This window comes from Hemibagrus wyckioides, linkage group LG04 (assembly GCF_019097595.1).
Source record: "Hemibagrus wyckioides isolate EC202008001 linkage group LG04, SWU_Hwy_1.0, whole genome shotgun sequence".
Taxonomy (NCBI): domain Eukaryota; kingdom Metazoa; phylum Chordata; class Actinopteri; order Siluriformes; family Bagridae; genus Hemibagrus; species Hemibagrus wyckioides.
Window position 1 is genome coordinate 2,151,841 of NC_080713.1, and position 23,622 is coordinate 2,175,462.

Consider the following 23,622-nt stretch of genomic DNA (forward strand, 5'->3'; position numbering starts at 1 on the left):
CTTCTTACCTGAGATAGACGTGTATTTGGGTTGAATAGTTTTGCCTTCATGTTTTTTCAGAGTGTAAATGTATCTACTGTATCGCTGTTGATGGAGATTAGGGTTGGAGTTTGTCGCTCTGTGGGCTGGCGGTGTTTCGCATCAGTATTTTTTAACTTTCGTTAACTGTTCCTGATCAAACTTAAAGGATTCTGTTCGTTTGTTTTTCTACGTTTTCTTTATACGATCGCTCGCATGACGGACGACGTCGTTTTAATGATCGCTCATTTAGTCGGACGAAGCCAAAACTTCAAGGGAAATATTAAGCCCCGCCTCCCAAAAATAACACTTTCTATAAAGCTGATATTGTTAAAGATTTATGGCTGTGTTTATAATTCTGTAAGTCCGTTAGCATTAATAATGAATAACGAATTATAATACAGGAAACAGCTCCAGGATTTGGTCAGCGCAGAAATCTGAGGAAAACTACAAACTCATGAGGATCTCGAAATTTTTTTAAAACATTACAGCAGATTTTTTTGCGTATGGTTCGACCCAAAACTGCAGGAAAGCTGCTGCGATTGTTGAAAAATTGCAAGATCCTCTCGAGTCTGAAAGTCAGTTCAGATGCGTCTCAGTGAGAGGAGCGTGAAAGAAGAATCTGGTGCTTGAGAAGTTTTACACAAAGACAAGCTGAAAAAATCAAGTTACATCACAAATATTTTGAAAATTTAACAATCCCAAAAAAAAAAAAAAAATCATTACAACAATAAAAGTAAATTCTGAAATTCTGGAGGGACTGATAATGAAATGGATATTTATAGGAAAATAATTATTAAATTTTTATGAATAATGACAGTGCATTTTACAAAATTAGATATTTTTGAAATATTCATTATAAGCCTTAATTTTTTTTGTGTAATATTTTAGGTTGATTCTAACTACATTTTGTATATATTTCAATAAATTCAGAATATTTTTTCCCTTAAATTGGAAAGCTCAACTAAGTACAGCGCTCACATTATATTCAAAAGAAATTAATTTTTTTTTTAATGCTGTTTAACATCTGGAAATAATTTGTCGGTCCTCTAATTTCCATAAATATTAAGTTTAATTTCCAAGTTGGAAAAAAAAAAAAACCGACATAATTATAGTAAATATAATAATAATTAATGAATATTTAAACAATTAAACAAATGAATAAGTAAATTTTTTAATGGTTTAAATTTCCATATAGAAATTTAATATATTATTATATGTTTACCGTCTGCCATTAGCTCTGTGAGCACAGTGCTGTGTATCGGTGCTGGATATGGAGAATAATTATATCCACAGTTATATAAATTTATAAATATGAGCTTCATAGAGGAAGTGTTTCTGAAGTTTATTCTCACAGTCAGCAGTAAAAGAGTTAAAAGCTTCATGTTCATGTCCTGCATGTGGATGAAGCTCAACACGTGGTTGTTGGTGTTTTTTTTTGGTTTTTTTTGTAAGGAATGTCTGAAAACATGATTTAATTTAAAGAGAAAAAATAGATCAGTGCGTGTGCCTTTACCGAGGAGACGTGTGGAACCGGCCGAGTAGCAGAACCAGACGCTTTATCCTCCGTTCCTGGGATCGGATACCCGAATGAATCCATCTGACGATGTAGAAATTCAAGTCGTTATTTTCCGCGTTTGTTTTCTTAGCTACAGGAGATGTTTACGTATCCGTGTGTCCGCATTTCGGTTTCGGAGAAATTAAGTAATTAAATAACTAAATCGATTGTTTCCGAAGTTCCGATCCGGAGCGCTGTGTATTCCGATCCCCGTGAAACGGCCTTCACCAGCAAATCTGTCTCCATTAACACATCGGATATTGTTGCAAAAATGACTGTACTTTTATTTCCAGAATCTTTTTTCTTCGTCCCCTTTAATAAAACCTACTGAAAGACTTTTTTATTGTTAAATTCACAACATTGCTGTTTTTTATCCACTTTCTGACTGTTTTTGTTGTTTTTTTCTCCTAATCAGCCTACTATAAGACTGCATTTTAATCACCATTTATTATTATTATTATTATTATTATTATTATTATTATTTAAAAGTAAAATTGTTCCTACTAATCTGTTGTTGCTACATTGCGATTATTACTTTTGTTTATTTTATTTTTTAAATCTATCCACTTAATTCAGGGTGTTTGTACTAATCTGCTGTTGCTACTGTATTATATCCTGAACCACCTCTCAGTATGACGGCTTGGAAAAGTCCTAATGCATATTATTTTTATTTTATTTTTCCTGGATTTTTATTCGAGTTTTTCTGCTTGTTCGACTCCCCGCTGATGAAATCAGAGCTGTTACTCATCATTTATTCGCCCGTCAGTCCATTCTGTAGCTTTGGTTTGCTTTTTTATTGTTTCGTTGAAGTTTTCCTTGGATGCTACACTAGTTTTTTGCCATGTAGCAATTGCACTGTGCAATATTTGAGCGTATGAGGACGGGACGGGGGGAAAAGTCCGACTCTCGGATGTGTGACGTCTTTATGGTTTGCGATAGTTTGTATCCTCTCTAGTTCTCAGTGACTTGGATGTGACCGGGCTTCGTCACATTAAGCGGGTTTTCCAGGCGACTCTTTTTGGTGAGTGTCATAATAAAGAGTTTATGGTGTATTGTCAAGATTCACTTTGAATTAAAAAAAAAATCTATTGCTGCAAACTCGGATACACGTGTTTTTATTATTATTATTATTATTATTATTGTTTCTGCATTATAGGTAACATGCCGTTCTTCTCAAGTTTAAACATTTACACACCAAATAAGTTTAAAAAAAAATTAATTTACACCAAGACGTTTCAGTTCTTAATAAAAGAAATGGTCCAAGATGATAATATTCAAATGAAGCTGTGTAATGATATTCATCATATGGTCTTTTCCATGGGGGATTACACTATTGCCAAAAGTATTGGGACACCAGTATCTCCAGATCATTGAGTTCAGGTGTTGTTTTTCAGGGGTTGGGCTCGGTCCCTTAGTTCCAGTGAAAGGAACTCTTAATGCTTCAGCTTCATACCAAGACATTTTTTGGACAATTTCATGCTCTTTGTGGGAACAGTTTGGGGATGACCCCTTCCTGTTCCAACATGACTGCACACCAGTGACCAAAGCAAGGTCCATAAAGACATGGATGAGTGAGTTTGGTGTGGAGGAATTTGACTGGCCTGTACAGAGTCCTGACCTCAACCCCATAGAACACCTTTGGAATGAATTAGAGCGGAGACGGCAACATTGTCTAACATCAGTGCCTGACCTCACAAAGGGAGGAATGGTCAAAAATTCCCCAAAACAAACTCCTAAACCTTGTGGAAAGCCTTCCTAGAAGAATTGAAGCTTCATACTACATGAAACTCCATATTACATTCATGTGCATGTATAGGCAGCCATCCCAATACTTTTGGTGACATAGTGTATGTGTTAATTAATTAGTTTTTTTTTCTATTTCTAAATGTTGCTTTATGTTACAGGACAGGATACACACCTTTGGTACACATTGGAATGTATATTAGGTTAGCATTAAATACTTAAAAGGCAAACAAACAGAAATAAAAAGAAGCAGAACCAAATCACCATGAGAGAAAATATATTTAATAATAAATTGTTTAATAATATTATTATTATTATTATTATTATTATATTTATTTATTTAATAGCATTAATAATAGCCAGTGTTAGTCTCAGATGGACTGAATGAATAAATGAAGAAATGCAGAGTGAAAGAGGACTGAGGAGAGAATAATACATAAAGATTAAATGGTTAGTTTTAAGGTGATTTTATTCCCTTGTTGTTCACCTTCTAGGTGTTTAATTAGAAAATAAAGATATTTACTAATTCCCAGACTCTGCTTCTCCATCATACAGCAGCTAACACCGGTCGAGGCTGAACATGTTCTTCCTCTGAGACACGTGAAGCCAACGTCAAACTGCTGCCCCTGCTGCATCACAGGGCACACTCGGAGAACACACTCGGAGAAAAGCACTAATCCATTCTCTTCCTCACACAAAAGAGTACACAGATGCTCATATCTGACTCGTGTCACTGGAGAGATATGCCCCGCCCTCATTCACACGATCATGAGCAGGACGCTTGGACTCCTGGCCGCTGGATTCAAACTCATGACCTCCTGCAAAACTGATAAATGTAGCTCCAGTCAGGAGTCCAGGTGTTTCACCCTGCACTGTGAGTGGGTCCGATAAAACACACATTCATTAAGGGTATTTGTAATGTAGTAAAATGTGCAGGGTTGCATGATGGGGTGATCAAGACATTGTCCATGAGAAAGGGAGGTGGGATCACCGCCCAAATCAATCTGTGGTCATTTTCTTTGATGCACAGTTTAAGGGGTGCCAATACTTTCTGCACAACCTCACACACTGATCTGTGTGATCGGTGGGTGTGATGAACTGATTCCATTGTAGTGTGTTATGTTTTCCACCAGGGGGCGCAGATTGACTCCGTTCTCGAGTGGGCTGCATGCGCGAGACATTTAATAAACTAATCAATTAATATGCAAATGTTTTCTCTCTCTCTCTTTTCAGTAAATCTTTTATGAAGTGCGTGCACAGAGCATCACCGGAGCTGAAAGGATAGATAACGGATAGGTGTGTGTGTGTGTGTGTGTGTGTGTGTAGAGTGCTGCAGTTGCAGTGATGATGATGATGATGATGATGATGGTGATGATGATGCTCGAACCGGAAGGCAGCAGCAGCTCTAGCAGCTCCTAAATTCAGTGAACACCGGAGGACAGCGCCAGGCTGCAGGAGCGCGCGACGCTTGGGTTGGGTTGGGTTGGGTTAGGGTGACTCGCGGTTCCGGTTCGGTTCGGACAGATGTCTCAGTCACGGAAACGGAAATGGCTTCCGGATCCAGCTCGAGGACTGCGCGAGGAGGAGAGCAAGAAGAAGAGGAAGACTTCGTGGACCGCGCGTGGAGGTGCCTCCGCGCCTGGCGCTCCTCCGGGGCGCGTGTAGTAGGCGCGAGAGCGGGCGCGTGCCTGCGGCGGCGGAGCGGCAGAGGCGCGCGCGTGGGAGGCATGCTCGCGGTGTTGGTGCTGCTCCTGCTGCACGGTGCGCTCGCCGACCCCGGTAAGAGAGAGAAAAAAACTCCTTTCTTTGCTTTATTTTAGCCCCTCGGTCAGACCTCAGTGTGTGAGGAAGTTGGAGCCTTGATAATGAGAGATAGGAGGGGGAGAAAAATATGCACCGATGCGTACCGGTTTCATGCACGGTAGCGCGTGCACTTCTACCTCGACAATGCGTTATTAACGGCGTATAACTTATGAACTAAAATCCCAGGTTTTCTCTTCCCTCTCCTCCTCTTCTTTTTGTTTTGCGCATTTCACTTGTACCGCAACGCTTAAAAGCTTCCGTCATCACCATGGCGACGTCCCAGCTCCATACAGACAACTCCAAAAATATTGGCACCCTTCATGAAAATGAGTGCTCTTAATCACACCGTCGCTGTGGTACAGGCTCTGTAGAGATCACCAGCACCGAGGTTCCACTTTCCTCTACTTTCTCACCTGCTTTCATTCAGACCAGGGTTCAAAACCACTGCGGACCAGTTCATTCACAGGGACCAGTACCGTGATCACTGGTGTGGTGAAGTTTCCTGTAATGTGTTTGTGTATGATGTGTGGAAGGAGTCTCCAGTGTCAGCGCTGAGTAACAGTCAGAGTTAAAGCTGCAAGTTTCTCACTAACACGTCAAGATGAATTTCTCTAAATAAATTTAAGGGAATAAAGCTCTGGTGAAGGATCTTCAGGTTTATAGCTGCTATAACGTAAGCGACAACAGGAACTAACTTGTTACACAAACATTAAATGTAACTATAAATGGATAAAAAGTATGACTAGGAATAAAACACTTTATATAATACTGTCATAGATTTAATCAACAGTAGCTTAGTTCCACACCAGGCTGTTGTGGATTATTTTCCTAAAACAGTGACATTATTGTCCTGACTGGTGTTTTTTAAAGCTGCATATGTATTTTATATATACACTGTGTTGCCAAAAGTTTTGGGACGTCTACCTTTAAATGAACATGAGTGTAATATGGAGTTGTCCCGCCCTTTACAGCTATAACAGCTTCAACTCTTCTGGGAAGGCTTTCCACAAGGTTTAGGAGTGTGTTTATGGGAATTTTTGACCATTCCTTTAGAAGCACATTTGTGAGGTCAGGCACTGATGTTGAACGAGAAGGTCTGGCTCACAGTCTCCACTCTAATTCATCCCAAAGGTGTTCTATGGGGTTGAGGTCAGGACTCTGTGCAGGACAGTCAAGTTCCTTCTCACCAAACTCACTCATCCATGTCTTTATGGACCTTGCTTTGGTCACTGGTGTGCAGTCATGTTGGAACAGGAAGGGGTCATCCCCAAACTGTTCCCACAAAGAGCATGAAATTGTCCAAAATGTCTTGGTATGAAGCTGAAGCATCAAGAGTTCCTTTCACTGGAACTAAGGGGCCGAGTCCAACCCCTGAAAAACAACACCTGAACTCAATGATCTGGAGGGGTGTCCCAAAACTTTTGGCACTATAGTGTAACGATAATTAATCACTCTTTTCTCCTCAGTGCATAATGATTTCTTTTGTTAGAATAGATCTAATTTCGAAGCTGCTCACTTTGTAAATAAACGGAAATAAGTATGTTGTTGAACAGCCACTAAAGTTAACAGGTAGACATTTGTTGTGTATTTCGAATCGTTTGTGTAAGTTTGCTGTTTCAGGTTGCTTGGAGATTTATAAGATGCAGATCCTTTATTTGTTTAGTCTCACTGAATTTCTAAATTTAGTCCAGTGTCTCTGTAACGGCTGCACCTACTGTACATAGTGAACAACAGTGACTTGGGGAGAGAGAGAGAGAGAGAGAGAGAGAGAGAGAGAGAGAGAGAGAGAAAGGAGAGAAAGGGAAAGAGAAAGAGAGAGAGAGAGAGAGAGAGAGAGAGAAAGGAGAGAAAGAGAGAGGAGAGAAAGGGAAAGAGAGAGAGAGGGAGAGAGAGAGAGGAGAGAAAGGGAAAGAGAGAGAGAGAGAGAGAGAGAGAGAGAGAGAGAGAAAGGAGAGAAAGGGAAAGAGAAAGAGAGAGAGAGAGAGAGAGAGAGAGAGAGAAAGAGAGAGGAGAGAAAGGGAAAGAGAGAGAGAGGGAGAGAGAGAGAGAGAGAGAGAGGAGAGAAATGGAAAGAGAGAGAGAGAGAGAGAGAGAGAGAGAGGAGAGAAAGGGAAAGAGAGAGAGAGAGAGAGAGAGAGGAGAGAAAGGGAAAGAGAGAGAGAGAGATTTTTACATCCTCATATCCATATCTCAGAGATACAGGAGAGAATCAAACACAACAGTTTATAGATGCTGAAATTATAATTTGTTTTTTGCTTGGAGCAAGAATACTGTTATTTAAAAAACTTACATTTTTAAGAGATTTATTATTTTATTATTATTAATGAAAAGGATTATTTTTTGCTCTTTAAGCTCGCTAGTTTCTTCCAGGTACCAGTAACTCTGGACTTTAGGACACTAGACGGTCACTAGCCCGTGAGCCTGTTTGCTGGTGTTACTGTAAAGCCATGACATTAAAACACTGGCTGAATAAAATTCTGCTTGCTCCTGACATCTTTGTGCACTCCAGCAAAATACTGCGTGTTGCAACCTCTGCGTTTCTGCCGGCCGCATGCTGGAGTGACTTCCTGGATTTCTCTACCTTCAGTCTGAATACAATTCTGAAGTCGTTCTGCTCTGAGAAACTCCTGCAGTCTGATCTCACTTCTAATGGAGGTCTAATCTCTAATTCACACTGGACAGTGAAGTAGAGCAGAATCCTACAGTCTCTCTCTCTCTCTCTCTCTCTCTCTCTCTCTAATTCATTTAGTCTTTAAATCTTACGCTTTATTCTCATTTATTTTAAAAGATTATTGATCAAGTCTAACAGCTGACCTTTGATTTCTCTTTTCTTGTAAAATCCTCGTTTGTTGTAAACACACACACACACACACAAAGAAGCACATTTGTGAGGTCAGACACTGATGTTGGACGAGAAGGTCTGGCTCACAGTCTCCACTCTAATTCATCCCAAAGGTGTTCTATGGGGTTGAGGTCAGGACTCTGTGCAGGTCAGTCAAGTTCCTCCACACCAAACTCACTCATCCATGTCTTTATGGACCTTGCTTTGGTCACTGGTGTGCAGTCATGTTGGAACAGGAAGGGGTCATCCCCAAACTGTTCCCACAAAGAGCATGAAATTGTCCAAAATGTCTTGGTATGAAGCTGAAGCATTAAGAGTTCCTTTCACTGGAACTAAGGGGCGGAGCCCAACCCCTGAAAAACAACACCTGAATTCAATGATCTGGAGGGGTGTCCCAATACTTTTGGCAATATAGTGTATCACTTTATCAGCTACACTCCTGTAAATTAGATGTATAAATACGCTAAAAAAATCACATACTACACCTTTAACCTCTGAGTGGAATCAGATGTGTGTTCTGTCGTGTCTCCAGAAACCAGAGCCGTATTCAGGACACAGTAGAACTGGGTCATGGTGCTGAGAGAGTCAGGAGATGGTCTGATTTTAGAGGAAACACAATGAATGTTTGCTTTGTTTTCAGAAGTCGCTTCATCTGTCACGGTGGTTTTATTAGATACAGTATAGAAACTAAAAACCAGCATGAAACACTCACCACATGATGACAATGACGCAGGGAAATGTTTTTACGACAATTGGAAATTTAATCAATGTACAAACAAATGGCTGCATAAAATATTTCAAATGAAATGTGAAAGTTTCCTGAATGCTGATTGGTTAAAAATGGACATCTCTTTTGCTTTTAAGGAAAGATTGAATCTAAACTAAATCTGAATTTCGTGAATAGAATCTAAAATCATTTTACTTACAAATTCAGATGAAGGGGAAATGACCTCTGGTTCATTCAATGAAGCTTTTATAAAGTCACTTACACTGCATTGCCAAAAGTATTGGGACACCCCTCCAAATCACTGAGTATAGGTGTTGTTTTTCAGGGGTTGGGCTCGGTCCCTTAGTTCCAGTGAAAGGAACTCTTAATGCTTCAGCTTCATACCAAGACATTTTGGACAATTTCATGCTCTTTGTGGGAACAGTTTGGGGATGACCCCTTCCTGTTCCAACATGACTGCACACCAGTGACCAAAGCAAGGTCCATAAAGACATGGATGAGTGAGTTTGGTGTGGAGGAACTTGACTGGCCTGCACAGAGTCCTGACCTCAACCCCATAGAACACCTTTGGGATGAATTAGAGTGGAGACTGTGAGCCAGACCTTCTCATCCAACATCAGTGCCTGACCTCACAAATGCGCTTCTAGAGGAACGGTCAAAAATTCCCATAAACACACTCCTAAACCTTGTGGAAAGCCTTCCCAGAAGAGTTGAAGCTGTTATAGCTGCAAAGGGCAGGACAACTCCATATTACATTCATGTGCAGGTAAAGGCAGATGTCCCAAAACTTTTGGCAATATAGTGTATTCAGTGCAGTGACACACTCACCACTTTACTAGCGGTGTATTTAATTAAACTACTATTGAACTGAATGTTTTTTGATTTTAAACTGGTGGATCTGTAGATGCCAGTTTACTGGACCCCTGGATTTGGATTTTTAATAAATCCAGTGAAGCTTTAAGATCCTCACATTCCTCTGGTTAGTCTGTAAGCATGCAGGTCAAGGTTTTAGCAACTGGTGATGTATGTTAAAGAGTTTGGACGGTCCATAAAGACAGGACGAGTCCATTCAGGACGAGAGACGAGCAGAAGCAGATGGTTGCTCACTTCTCTGTGTGTGTCTCTGCCAGAACCACACTTCATCATTTTAATAAATGGGATTGGTCGGTGAAGGGTCACCTCTCTGCTCCGTCTCTCGCTCTGCTTCATGATGGGACGTTTACAGCCTGCAGCAGAATCTCTATCCTCATTCACACTAATGCCATTTTAAAGAGAGTAGGCAGAGAGATGTGTGTGTGTGTGATTTATTCTCTCGTGTTTTATCACATCCATCCAAAAAAGATGGCGATTTTTTCATCAATCTGGATCAAATATTCACTTTACAATCCACAGCATGTGGACTTAGATACCAAAGGAAGGCTGTGTGTGTGTGTGTGTTTTGTAGATGATTAATTCATCAGTTATCAATTCATTATTTGGATTTAAGGGATAATGTTTTCTAAATGATATGTGATAATGTGTCAGAAATATTCACAGGGCATTTGTTCCCACACTACACAGGAAAAAAGTCATGCTAGCTCGAGGATTTTCCTTTAACGTGAACAAATTTGTGAACCACATTCACAGCTTTCACCCTCAGTACCCACCTCATCAGGGCCTCAGGGGTTTAAACAAAGCTACTGGATTATTTCTATTCAGTAAAACAGAACCAGTTCAAGTCACCAGCTAGAAACACTGGAAGCTAAAACCTCGTAATTTTCCCACAAACCCACAGCCCATGTTTTTTCTCGAATAGTGTGTGTATTAACTGTGTGTGTGTGTGTGTATGTGTGTGTGGTACAATCTCCAAATTATTGCACATCATTTTCTGTCATTTATCTCTCTTGGTACTTTTAAAAATCTTAGAAGTCTTCTTAAAAAGGCTCACTGGATAAGTAGCAGTACTTTTTCAGAAGGAGTACAGTAGATGTAGAGAAGCTTAAATTAGCCATGTGCTGCACACGGCCTCGTACGTTCTCCTCAGTACTCGGGTGCCAGCTCCTCCACCGCTAACACCCACACACACAAAAGCTGTTTCCTCCTCCATATTGAGAATAAGCACAGATTTAAGTCATACTGTAGAGCTGATATTTTAAAACCAGGCCCAGGAGAGAAGACACACCATTCAGCAGCGTCTGAAGGCAAAATGTAGATGTACAATGATGTAGATGTTATACTGCTGGTAAATAAAGATGAAGAATTCTTTATTTTCCCAAACAGCAATTCTTTTCTTCACATATTCCAGGTAAGGTTAGGGGTCAGAGTTATGATACAGCACCCTAGGAGCAGAGAGGGTTAAGGGCCTTGCTCAGTTGTCCATCAGTGGCAGCTTGGTGATGCTGGGACTCAAACCCTGATCTTCTGATCAACAACCCAGGGCCTTAACCACTTGAGCCTACAAAGAGGAAACAGGTTCAGTGAGATGAAGCTGTAGAGTCTGAAATCTTTTTTTTTTTCCAGAAATTTGTTTTTTCATTGTAATATAATGTCCATATGATTGATTATGTCACAATACACGTTATCACAATACCTTCCTAATGTAATATTTATTTATTTAATTTTATTTGTTTATTTATTTTTATTTAATTTAATTTTTATTTTATTTTATTTAAGAATTTCATGTTCCTTTAGATCTAACATTGCCTCAGTTTTAACTCACTTACCCAGAGGCCAAAAAAAAGACCTTCCTCCTGTTGTTGTTGTGTCCATGTTGATGACTGAGTGTCTTTCCCATGTTCCTCTCCACAGTGGAGGTTATTATGAAGCTCATATGAAAGTAGACACTCAGGACTTTAAGAATTTGTAGTGTTTCAGAAGGATTTCTGTTTTTCTCTAGACTACTGGGGTGATATATTCATAGAAAAATTCCAGGTTAGTTTTTTTCCCACACAAATGTTTGTATTTTCAAAGTAAATGTTGAAATCAAACCCATTTCTGCTCTCTGAGATGCTCTGAGTGCTTGTTCATCTAAAAAGCAGCTGAAATTTCATCTTCAACCAGTAAAATTCTGTGTAAGGTTCTCCAACAGAGGGAAAAACACATGTCTAAAACACACTGAAAGTCCTGACTCATATATATATATATATAGTTCTGTTATGATATATTATGAAATACACATTCAGTATCTTCAGTATAAAGATCTTCAGTATTTTTGCCCCAGTGCACAGAGTCAGTGCTGAAATTACACACATTAGCGCTGGTGCTTCTTTATTTTACTCATTAATGCTTCAGACCTTCAGACAGCTTGATATCTGAGTTTAATATGAAGTGAGGTGAATTATGTATGGTGCAGTTCTACACTTCATATTTCAGTTGATTTAGAGAGGTCTGGTGTCTGCTCTGGTCTTAACCTTTAGTGTGGACTGAAGTGTGAATAAAATTACTGCAAATAATTTCTGGAGATATGGTTGTTATTATCATAGCATCATTTTTAATAAAGCAGATATGAAGAGGCTTGAGATGTTTCTCTCTTTGAAGGAATGTGCATGTGCTCACTCTGGGGGTCAGGCCTGAGCAGCCTGATGTTTCGGATTTTTATAAATCCTCATAAATAAACCCAAGTACTGTATATGTACACAACTCTTGCTGGAGAACAAAAGGATGGAGACAGAGATGAAGATTAAGATTAAGATGGAGTTGGAGATGGGGTTGAGATGGAGATGGAAGTGGAGGTGGGATGGAGTTGAGATGGAGTTGGAGATAAAGATGAAGATATAGATGGAGTTGAAGATACAGATGAGATGGAGTTGGATATGGAGTTGAGGTGGAGATGGAGTTGAGGTGGAGATGGAGTTGAGGTGGAGATGGAGTTGGAGATAGAGTTGGAGATGGAAAGGGAGTGGAGATTGAGATGGAGATGGTTTGGAGATGGAGAGCTTTACCTCTGACCGTTACAGTGCACTGACACTGGAAACTCCTTCCATAAATGATCAATAAACACATTTCTCCTTTAAGAAACTTTTTATGAGGCTAAGAAGCTAAATTCCAGACATTATGAAGAAAACAATAAACAAATCATTTGGATTTTGGATTTTTTTTCACACACCCTGTTTCATTCATACAGTCATAATGGTCTAAATCAGGTTCTTCCTGAGTTCTTGAAGGGTTCGTTGTGTAAATAAGGATTCTTAGCTTCAGAACAGTTACAGGAGTGTACAGACTTAGATTCAGTCACTCTTTTAGCTTTCCTGGACAAAAGGACACACAAGTGTTAGAGTCTGCTGCAGTATCTGAGCTCAGCCAGAATTGTGTCACATTCACTAGGTCACTCTCAGAGGGGTTAGATTGATGAGCTTGGCTTTATTAAACTGATCAGACATGTTTAAGCTAAAGCCGGACTTCCTGATTCCCAGAGCTTTCTACAGAGACGAAGATTTAGAGCTGGAGCATAAAGTCCGATCTAATTCTTTTTAACACGTCTAATTTGAGCAGGAAAGACTGTGCAAAATCTGATAAATTTTCTTTCCAGTGTGTGTGTGTGTGTGTGTGTGTGTGTGTTACAGATAATTGACAAAGAGTACTTCTGTAAATTAGGTCATGTGCACAGAAAATAGAGGAAGTAATGAATGTAACGAGCTCTGAACAAATAAATTGCATGTCTAATTATGGGTCACCTCATAAAGATGGTGAGTTATATATCAGAAAATTAGATGAGGACATAAAATAAAAGTGTGTGTGTGTGTGTGTGTGTGTGTGGTCATAGTGTTGGACCAACTTTACCACAATGTCATTATTTTGCAGTTTTGTCATTATTGAGCCTTAATGCTGAAATAGACTTTCACAAACCTAATACAGTCATATTCATCTATACACACATTCTCTGCAATTTTATATACACTACACAACCAAAAGTACACTATATTGGCAAAAGTTTTGGGACGTCTGCCTTTACATGCACATGAATGTAATATGGAGTTGTCCCGCCCTTTGCAGCTATAACAGCTTCAACTCTTCTGGGAAGGCTTTCCACAAGGTTTAGGAGTGTGTTTATGGGAATTTTTGACCATTCCTCTAGAAGCACATTTGTGAGGTCAGACACTGATGTTGGACGAGAAGGTCTGGCTCACAGTCTCCACTCTAATTCATCCCAAAGGTGTTCTATGGGGTTGAGGTCACTCATCCATGTCTTTATGGACCTTGCTTTGTGCACTGGTGTGCAGTCATGTTGGAACAGGAAGGGCCAAATTGTGATGGCTAGACCACTGGATCAGAGCATCTCCAAAACTGCAGCTCTTGTGGGGTGTTCCCGGTCTGAAGTGGTCAGTATCTATCAAAAGTGGTCCAAGGAAAGAACAGTGGTGAACCGGTGACAGGGTCATGGGCGGTCAAGGCTGATTGATGCACGTGGGGAGAGAAGGGTGGCCTGTGTGACCCGATCCAACAGACGAGCTACTGTTAATCAAACTGCTGAAGAAGTTAATGCTGGTTCTGATAGAAAGGGGTCAGAATACACAGTGCAGGACGGGTCAGGGCTGTTTTGGCAACAAAATGGGGACCAGCACAATATTAGGCAGGTGGTCATAATGTTAGGTCTGATCGATGTATTTTCATTTATTGTTGTTTTAATGAATTTGCATATGAGGCCAGTTAACTCTATTTTCTGCATGGAGGGGTGTAACTGCAACAGTGATAAATGTTTCTCCTCCATGTTCTTCATGTGTCTCATACAACTTCTACCTTGTGTTATATTTCTATTTATATTTCCATTATATACAGCTTGAATCACTGAGTTGAATAATCGCTGCTGTGGGAACAAAGTCATGGAGGTTATTAGACCTCCAACACCAGTCCAAGTTCATTTTGAATAAATGGCCGAGTTTTCGTTGGACCTCTTCAGCGTTCTGATTGAACTATTCATGAACTATCGATTGTCTGGTGTTTTGGAAGCAGAAGTCTGTACTGTGGCTTTTGTGTGTGAGAATCTGCTTTCATATGCAGCAATGGATTCAGAATAAATAATGATGATGATGATGTGGGTAAAAATTCCCTCCATTTATCACTTGATCTCTGACTGAGCAGGTTTGTTAAGAAGGACAAGAAGGACATTTTTTTGACAGAGGATGTGTGCAGAAAGATTAAAGCAGGAGTTTGCGATGTGTTAGGCCACACATGAGATACTGCAGAGTGTAAGTCAACACTCCAGGGAGATGGAAAGTGTGTCAGTTCCCCACTAGGTGTATAATGGGACAAAGGGACACCATGACCTTCACTGTTTCTAGTAAGTGGCTGCTATAAACTCAGGTGTGAAACTGGAGTGTGCGACATCACACACCTCCGTCCCTCCTGTCCTGTTTTCCTCACACCTCCTTCCCTCAGTCTGCCAGCGTTTATATCACTGTACTTCCCGTTTCCACACAACAGTCAGAATTGTTTTCATTTAGCTGACCACAGGCTTGACCATGCTGATTCAGTTAAAAAGACAAAAAATATGATAAACACAAGATATTAATATTCTTACTTTTGGAAAATTTTGGAAGCTATTGGTGGCTACTTTTAGTTAACTAAGCTGGTTTAGCTTCTTTATTTACAATGCTGCAGTTATGGTCAGCTAAACCTAGACTATAGCCATGAGACTAAAATAAATCCCAAACAAGGGTCAAACACTGAACACTGGTATGTACCTTGTTCTGCTGATTTGTTAACACAGTGCCCCTTTTGTGCATTGTGACAAACCCTTTGAGATGTAACTGTTCTTTTATCTTAATTATTAAAAATGATGAGCTACATTTTTAACGAGCTTCCGTTTTCCTGACATGCCTTAGCAGCTGCCTCCTGTTTATTATGTGCCAGACTTGCAAATCCTAATAAATGAAACATAGGGGCTCCCAGATATTGTCGAGCATGTAAAAAAGATGTGTGCTGACTGGTAAGAGAGTAGGCTGGTTGGATAGACAGATAGATGGAAGGATGGACAGACAGATGAAGGCGAGACCCCTCCCAATCGTCCTGCACAGAACCACGACATGTCCAACATATCTCGACATGTGACACAGACCCACAAGGAGTGTGTGTGGCTGTGGTGTAAAGGTTATTGTTCAGCAAAGCCTTGGCAAAATAAAAGTATGGACTTTGAGAAGATGCTCTTTGTTGTAATGCTTAATAATCGTCAATTAGATTTTTTTTCTTGAAATTACAAATTACTATACCAGTTCTGTTCGGTCTGTTCAAAGTATTTTAAAGGCTTTTTAAATAATAATTGTGCTTTGTGTGCTCTGTATTGTTCAGCAGAACTATAATTCCAACTGCCTTCTCCACAAAGGAACTTCCAGAACATATGACAGGAAAATTAAAGCTTCTATCCTCTATAGGATTTGAACTACATTGTAAAGATTCCCAATATAACCATCCGAACTTTCTCTCCCACAGATGAAATGAATTACGAAGCGTCTGGATCATTGGCATCATCTCTGGACCAAGGAACCCTTTCCAGCTTGTCTCTTCGGCCATCTGGTTTGCTTATGATAGATGAGGCTCCAGATTCGCTCGTCCATTCTGATCCTACAAGTCGACAAAGGGACATGAGAGAGAAGTCTCTATCAGCCGGAACAGCTGCCAAACCACAGATCACTCTTCATTCAGGCTCCACTCTGGAGAGTCTCATTAAGAGCCTCAACCAAACTAAGCTTTCACCTGCAGAAGGTTCTATTCAGAGAGCAGAGCCATCTTTTATGGTCCCTTCCTCTGCTGTGGTGCACATTAGAAACCAGTCCTCTACTTCAGGTTTGGTGATACATACAATTACCAGTTTTGTCACATCACAACCACTATCTCATACTGTACCTCCAGGTGCCACCGATGTCAGGTCATCATCATTACCAACGCTATCTTTGTCATTGTTACCTTCACCAACACTACCATCATCAACAATATCAACAGTGTTAATCTCCTTACCATTACCATCATTAACATCTTCAGATTCAGCTTCATTATGGTCTCCATTGAGTGAAACCAAACCAGCACATTACCCTTACTCTCACATATCTGGTTCTTTTCCCATATTGACAAGAACCGTGAGAACGATGCATGATCATGGAAAGCTGTACGGTTATTTTCCATCTGTATCTACGGTCCCACAGGATACATCAAGTGATAACCAAATGCAGTTAAATGGCTCCAAAAACAGCTTGTTTACAAAGGTTTATGAAGACCCAGCAACTCAGACTACTTTAGCTCAAGAGAAGTTGATCCACACCAAGGCGGCTTTATCCTTAAATGATAGCGAACTGGTACCTTCAGATTATTTCCTAACCAACCATTTGACGGTTTCTACAACAGGTTGGTCTGAAACCTATAAGAACCCATCCTCTCCAGAATACAAATCATTTCTAAGAAGACCAACTAAGCAAATTCCAACTGGTTACCTGAACTGGGACGAAGCGTCCTTCAGTGAAAACAATAAATCTCTGGGGTTATATAGAACATACCTGACCATACAGGTCCCATCACAAGCCAAAAATAAATCACCTAGAGCTACATCTCGAAACTCTTTTTTTTTTAAGACAGATGTGACAACCATGGACTCTCGATTTTCTAGAACCCACTTGTCTGGTCCAACTGATAAACCAACATCAGTAAGCTTTCTGCAGAATCCTGTTTCTGTCTTCGAATATACAAAGCCTAAAAAGGTGTCAATGCTAACAACTAGCACTAACAGAACTCTAAAAACCACTGGTACTGAACAGATAGATAAAGGTTTTTGGGATGCACCACCCACCAACATCCCGTCAACACCAGTCATGGCTAACAGAATTGACACAGTCTCTTCTGAGACAGCAGCAAGAGCAGTGACCTTGTCTAAACGCTTAATAACTGCCATCATCTCCAGCTCTACATCAAAACAGGTGACAAATAATCTGTCAAGTACCAGAACATCAGTCCTGCCGGACAGAAAGTCTTTAACCTCTCGGAATAGTATAATTTCCAATTCTGTAAGCACATCAGGTCCTGAAATACATATTCAAGATTCGTACACCTCAGCAACTTCAGTGCAGACTCCTATGGAGACAAGTTATTCCTTCATGTCAGAGTTCTTGGGTTCAACTTTTAGCAAGACTTCTGATTTGTCATTTTTTCCAACACCTTCATTACTCCTTCTTAATATGATGCAAACAACTAAAAATCATTTGGAGACAGATTCTTCAGACAGAAGAATCCCAATTACATCTGGAATATTTAGCAAAAACCCTTTATTTGTTTCTGCTCAAACAAGGGTACCAAAAGACACACTTGTTAATGATACAGCATCTGTTATATCACTGAAACAGACATCTGTGCCTAGTATTGGTGCCCAGGGCCTTAACCTTACATCTCTAAAACTGACCGCAAACTTTGCTAGGAAAGAGAGCTCAGTGAGTAGTGGCTTCTATACTACTTCAGTGTTAAAGTCTACATCAGAAACAAGTAAATCAGATCAAACAATGACTGGAGATTTTAGTAACATATATGGTCCAGTGCAGCAGGTACTTAGAATTAAAACTGGACAGTCCTTTTCTTCAACAAGCAATATGACACTTTCCTTGCATATGGTATTAAATACATCATCATCATCATCATCAAATGAATCTGTTAGATTAAACACAAGAGGTATCCACGTGTTCCCAACTAGGTTACCAAAAGAACTATCACCAGCAACCTCACCTTCAGCATTATCACCAGCATCACCACTGTCAAAATTATTACCTTCATTGTTACCAGCATCGTCACCATTAGAATTCTCAATAGCACCATCATATCCAGAATTGTCATCACCAACAGCATCCACATCATCACCATTCTCAGTGGCAACACCATCAGGTTCATCAACAGCATCACCACCATCGGAATTATCACCAGTATCATCACCATCATTATTGTCAGTTGCATCATCAACTTTAGATTTATCAACCACATCATCACCATCACTAGTGTCCTCACCTTCAGAATTATCACTAGCAGCAATGTCCAAATTATCTCCAGCATCACCAATGTCAGAAGTATCATCATCAGCATCAGCTTCAAAACTGTCTCCAGCATCACCATCAGAACTATTACTAGCATTATCACCATCAGAATTGCCACCAGAATCAATATCAACTGAATTATCCATAGCTTTATTACTATCAGAATCATCAACAGAACCATCTACATCCTTATCGTTAGAAATACCAACGACATTTACACCATCATCATTATCATCACCGTCCTCAACTTCAGGATTATCACCATCAGCATCCACACCATCAGAGATACCACCAGCATCCTCACCATTATCATTATCAGTGGCATCAGCATCAGGTTCATCTACAGCATCATCACCATCAGGATTATCACTAGTACTTACATTGTCAGAATCATCATCGTCATCATCATCATCTTCAACACAGTTACCAATATCACCAGATTTATTATCATCTTTATTATCAGTGGCATCACCATTGGGTTTGTCATCAGCCTCACCACCTTTGGAATTATCACCAGCATCATCACCAACAGAATTATCTCCATTAGCATCTTCACCATCAGAAATACCACCATCATCATCAGTGGTATCAGCACAATCGGAAATATCACCAGAGTCATCACCATCAGAATTATTGTCAGGAACATTACCTCCATCAAACCTATCACCTATCAGGTTTTCACCTGCATCATCATCATCATTATCAATGGAATTATTACCTACAGAATCAACACAATCACCAATATCACAGTTAGAATTATATCCATCAGAATTCAATTCATCAGAATTACTTTCAGCATCATCAGCCACATCATCAGTATTGACAGCATTCACATCTTATTATGATTCTGTGTTTACAAAACAGTTAACGAAGTCTGTGTCTATATCACCACAAAGAATGCTGATTTCATCATCCTCATTATTACCATCATCATCATCACCACCAGAAGTATCACTGATGTCATCACCATCAGAAATATCACCATTAGAATCATCATCATCATCATCTCCACCAGACGTATCACTGATGTCATCATCATCAGAAATATCACCATTAGAATCATCATCACCACCATCATCATCATCATCATCATCCTCATCATCACAATTATCACCAGCAATGTTACCAACAGAATTAACAACAGGATCATCATCATCATCATCATTAGACCTATTACAGTTAATGACTTTGGTGTCACCACAAAGAATGCTGATTTCATCATCCTCATTATTACCATTAGCATCATCACCACTGGAAGTATCACTGATGTCATCACCATCAGAAATATCACCATTAGAATCATCATCATCATCTCCACCAGACGTATCACTGATGTCATCACCATCAGAAATATCACCATTAGAATTATCACTGCCGCCACCACCACCACCACCACCATCACCATCATCATCATCATCATCATCATCGTCATCAGAATTATCACCAGCAACTTTACCAACAGAATTAACACCAGGATCATCATCATCATCATTAGACCTATTACAGTTAATGACTTCGGTGTCATCACAAAGAATGCTGATTTCATCATCCTCATTATTACTGTTAGCATCATCACCACCAGGAGTATCACCGATGTCATCACCATCAGAAATATCACCATTAGAATCACCATCATCATCATCATCACCACCACCACCACCAGAAGTATCACTGATGTCATCACCATCAGAAATATCACCATTAGAATCATTATCATCATTGTCATCATCATCATCATCATCATCATCCTCATCATCAGAATTATCACCAGCAATGTTACCAACAGAATTAACACCAGGATCATCATCATCATTAGACCTATTACAGTTATTGACTTTGGTGTCACCACAAAGAATGCTGATTTCATCATCCTCATTATTACCATTAGCATCATCACCACTGGAAGTATCACTGATGTCATCACCATCAGAAATATCACCATTAGAATCATCATCATCATCTCCACCAGACGTATCACTGATGTCATCACCATCAGAAATATCACCATTAGAATCATCATCATCATCTCCACCAGACGTATCAATGATGTCATCACCATCAGAAATATCACCATTAGAATTATCACTGCCGCCACCACCACCACCACCACCATCACCATCATCATCATCATCATCATCATCATCATCAGAATTATCACCAGCAACTTTACCAACAGAATTAACACCAGGATCATCATCATCATCATCATCATCATTAGACCTATTACAGTTAATGACTTCGGTGTCATCACAAAGAATGCTGATTTCATCATCCTCATTATTACCGTTAGCATCATCACCACCAGGAGTATCACCGATGTCATCACCATCAGAAATATCACCATTAGAATCATCATCATTATCATCATCATCATCATTGTCATCATCATTATCATCATCACCAGAAGTATCACTAATATCATTACCATCAGAAATATCACCATTAGAATTATCACCACCACCATCACCATTATCATCATCATCATCGTCATCATTAGACCTATTACAGTTAATGACTTCGGTGTCATCACAAAGAATGCTGATTTCATCATCCTCATTATTACCATTAGCATCATCACCACCAGGAGTATCACCGATGTCATCACCATCAGAAATATCACCATTTAAATCATTATCATTGTCATCATCAACATCATCATTAGACATATTACCAACACCATCACCACAAGAATTATTACCATCACCATCAACAGAATCATCATCATCATCATTAGACCTATTACCAACACCATTACCAACAGAATTATCACCAGAATCATTTTTATCCTCTTACTCCTCCTCCTCCTCCTCCTCATCATCATCGGAATTATTACCTACAGAATCATCACACAAATCATCACAGACACCAATATCCCAATTATTGCCATCAGAATTACTTTCAGCATCATCCCCAACCACATCATCAGTATTGACAGCATACACATCTTATTATGATTCTGTGTTTACAAAACAGTTAATGACTTTGGTGTCTAAATCACCACAAAGAATGCTGATTTCATCATCATTATTACCTCCATCATCATCATCATCATCATCATCATCAGAAGTGTTGCTGATGTCATCACCATCAGAAATGTCACCATTAGAATTATCACCAGCAACATTAACAACAGAAATAACACCAGGATCATCATCATTGTTATCATCATTATCATTAGACCTATCACCATCATCACCAACAGAATTAGCAGAAGAATCATCATCAGAAGCATCACCACCAGAATTATCACAAACATTATTACCAACAGAATTTTCACCAGGCTCATCATCAGATTTATCATCATCAGCTTCAGAATTATCACCCACATCAACAACACCAGAATCATCACCGATCTCTTTATCATCAGAAGTGTCAGAAACATCATCACCAGCAGAAAGATCACACTCACCACCAGAATTATCACCAACATCACCATCACAGTTATTACCATCTTATTATAATTCTGTGTTAACAAAACAACCGATACCACTGAGTTCTGTACCACCATCAGAACTGATCCTGACTCCAGCCTCCTCATTATCACCATCAGCATTAACATCACCAGCAGTATCATCCTATTATGATTTCTTGTTATCAGAGCAATTTATATCTCCATCACCATCAAAAACATCTTCATCATCCCCAGATTCATCTCTATTAGCGCTATCTTCATCACCACCAGCAGAACATTTAACATTATTGCCATTACCATCAGTAATAACATCTGAAACTTCATCACTGTCTTTAAAATCATCATTAATGTCCTCTACATCATCTGAACCATTGACATATTATAACATATCAACATCAAAGCCTTCATTGCTGCTCTCTCAGATCTCTGCACTAATCCCATCACAGGAAGTGAATGAACCTCATCTTGTTGTTACAGAGAAATCTACACCGAACCAGTGGACGTCTGGTCTTCCGTCTTCTGTCCTGACATCTCAAGACCCCAGGCTTCATGCGAAAGGAAATGACTCTGATTTACCTCCATTCCAAATGATAAGTCCTACATTCCCAAACAAAACTGGAAACACATCGGTCTATTCAGAACTTCTTACCCAGGAACTACCAGATAGCAATGTCCCTCAACTGACCACCATTACCACCACGACTGCCTCCACAACCACTACCACAACTACACAACTGACCAGCATAACTCAGTTAACCAGCACCACTTCTGCAACAACCACAACTACTCTGAAGCCTCTCAGAACTATAGAACCTACTGTGGCCCCTAAATGGCCCACCTCCAGCCAACGGGTCAGGATCAGTCCATCCAGAACCACCACCACTACTACCACCACCACTCAAAGTTCTTCAATCAACTGCAACATAACCGACAGGATGTGGGTTAAAACAGGTGAGAACCCTTTCATTCCTTGTAATGCTTGGATGGATGTTGACTTTGTTGTCTTGAGGGTGGTGCTAACCTCATAACCTCAAGCCTCTCCACTCCAGTTTATTCTTTATGTCCTTGACTTTCTCTGGCAGTTCTGTCCATCCACATCCGGAGGAACCGGCTGGACAATATTTTGAAACAGAACCTTCTGAAAGGTTTGACTTTGGCACTGGTGAAGGCTCTGAATGACAGCGGTGTCCGTCCGCAGGTCAGTTTGGATTTTTGGTTTGGTCATTTGTTTTTTTGAAGATAAGTGTTTTTGAAGTGCTGCACATTTAAACTTTCTTTTATTTAATTTAAGATTATTTCTCTAATTCAGATTTTCATCAAAACCTTTCTGATTTCATATTGGCACCTCACAAGTTATACACTATATTGCCAAACGTTTTGGAACACCCCTCCAAATCATTGAGTTCAGGTGTCGTTTTTCAGGGGTTGGGCTCGGCCCCTTAGTTCCAGTGAAAGGAACTCTTAATGCTTCAGCTTCATACCAAGACATTTTGGACAGTTTCATGCTCTTTGTGGGAACAGTTTGGGGATGACCCCTTCCTG

The 23,622-nt window shown here is 39.8% G+C and overlaps 1 protein-coding gene across 1 annotated transcript in view; it reads left to right on the forward strand.

Moving 5' to 3' along the window:
* Positions 1-4,533: 4,533 nt before the first annotated feature.
* kiaa1549lb (KIAA1549-like b) overlaps positions 4,534-23,622 on the forward strand; it is a 47,729-nt gene continuing 28,640 nt past the window's right edge. The window contains exons 1-4 of the mRNA XM_058387730.1: positions 4,534-5,098; positions 16,096-16,449; positions 22,558-23,031; positions 23,163-23,278. Coding sequence (XP_058243713.1) covers positions 4,867-5,098; positions 16,096-16,449; positions 22,558-23,031; positions 23,163-23,278 — 1,176 coding nt within the window. The 5' untranslated portion in view covers positions 4,534-4,866. The remainder of the gene's footprint in view (positions 5,099-16,095; positions 16,450-22,557; positions 23,032-23,162; positions 23,279-23,622) is intronic.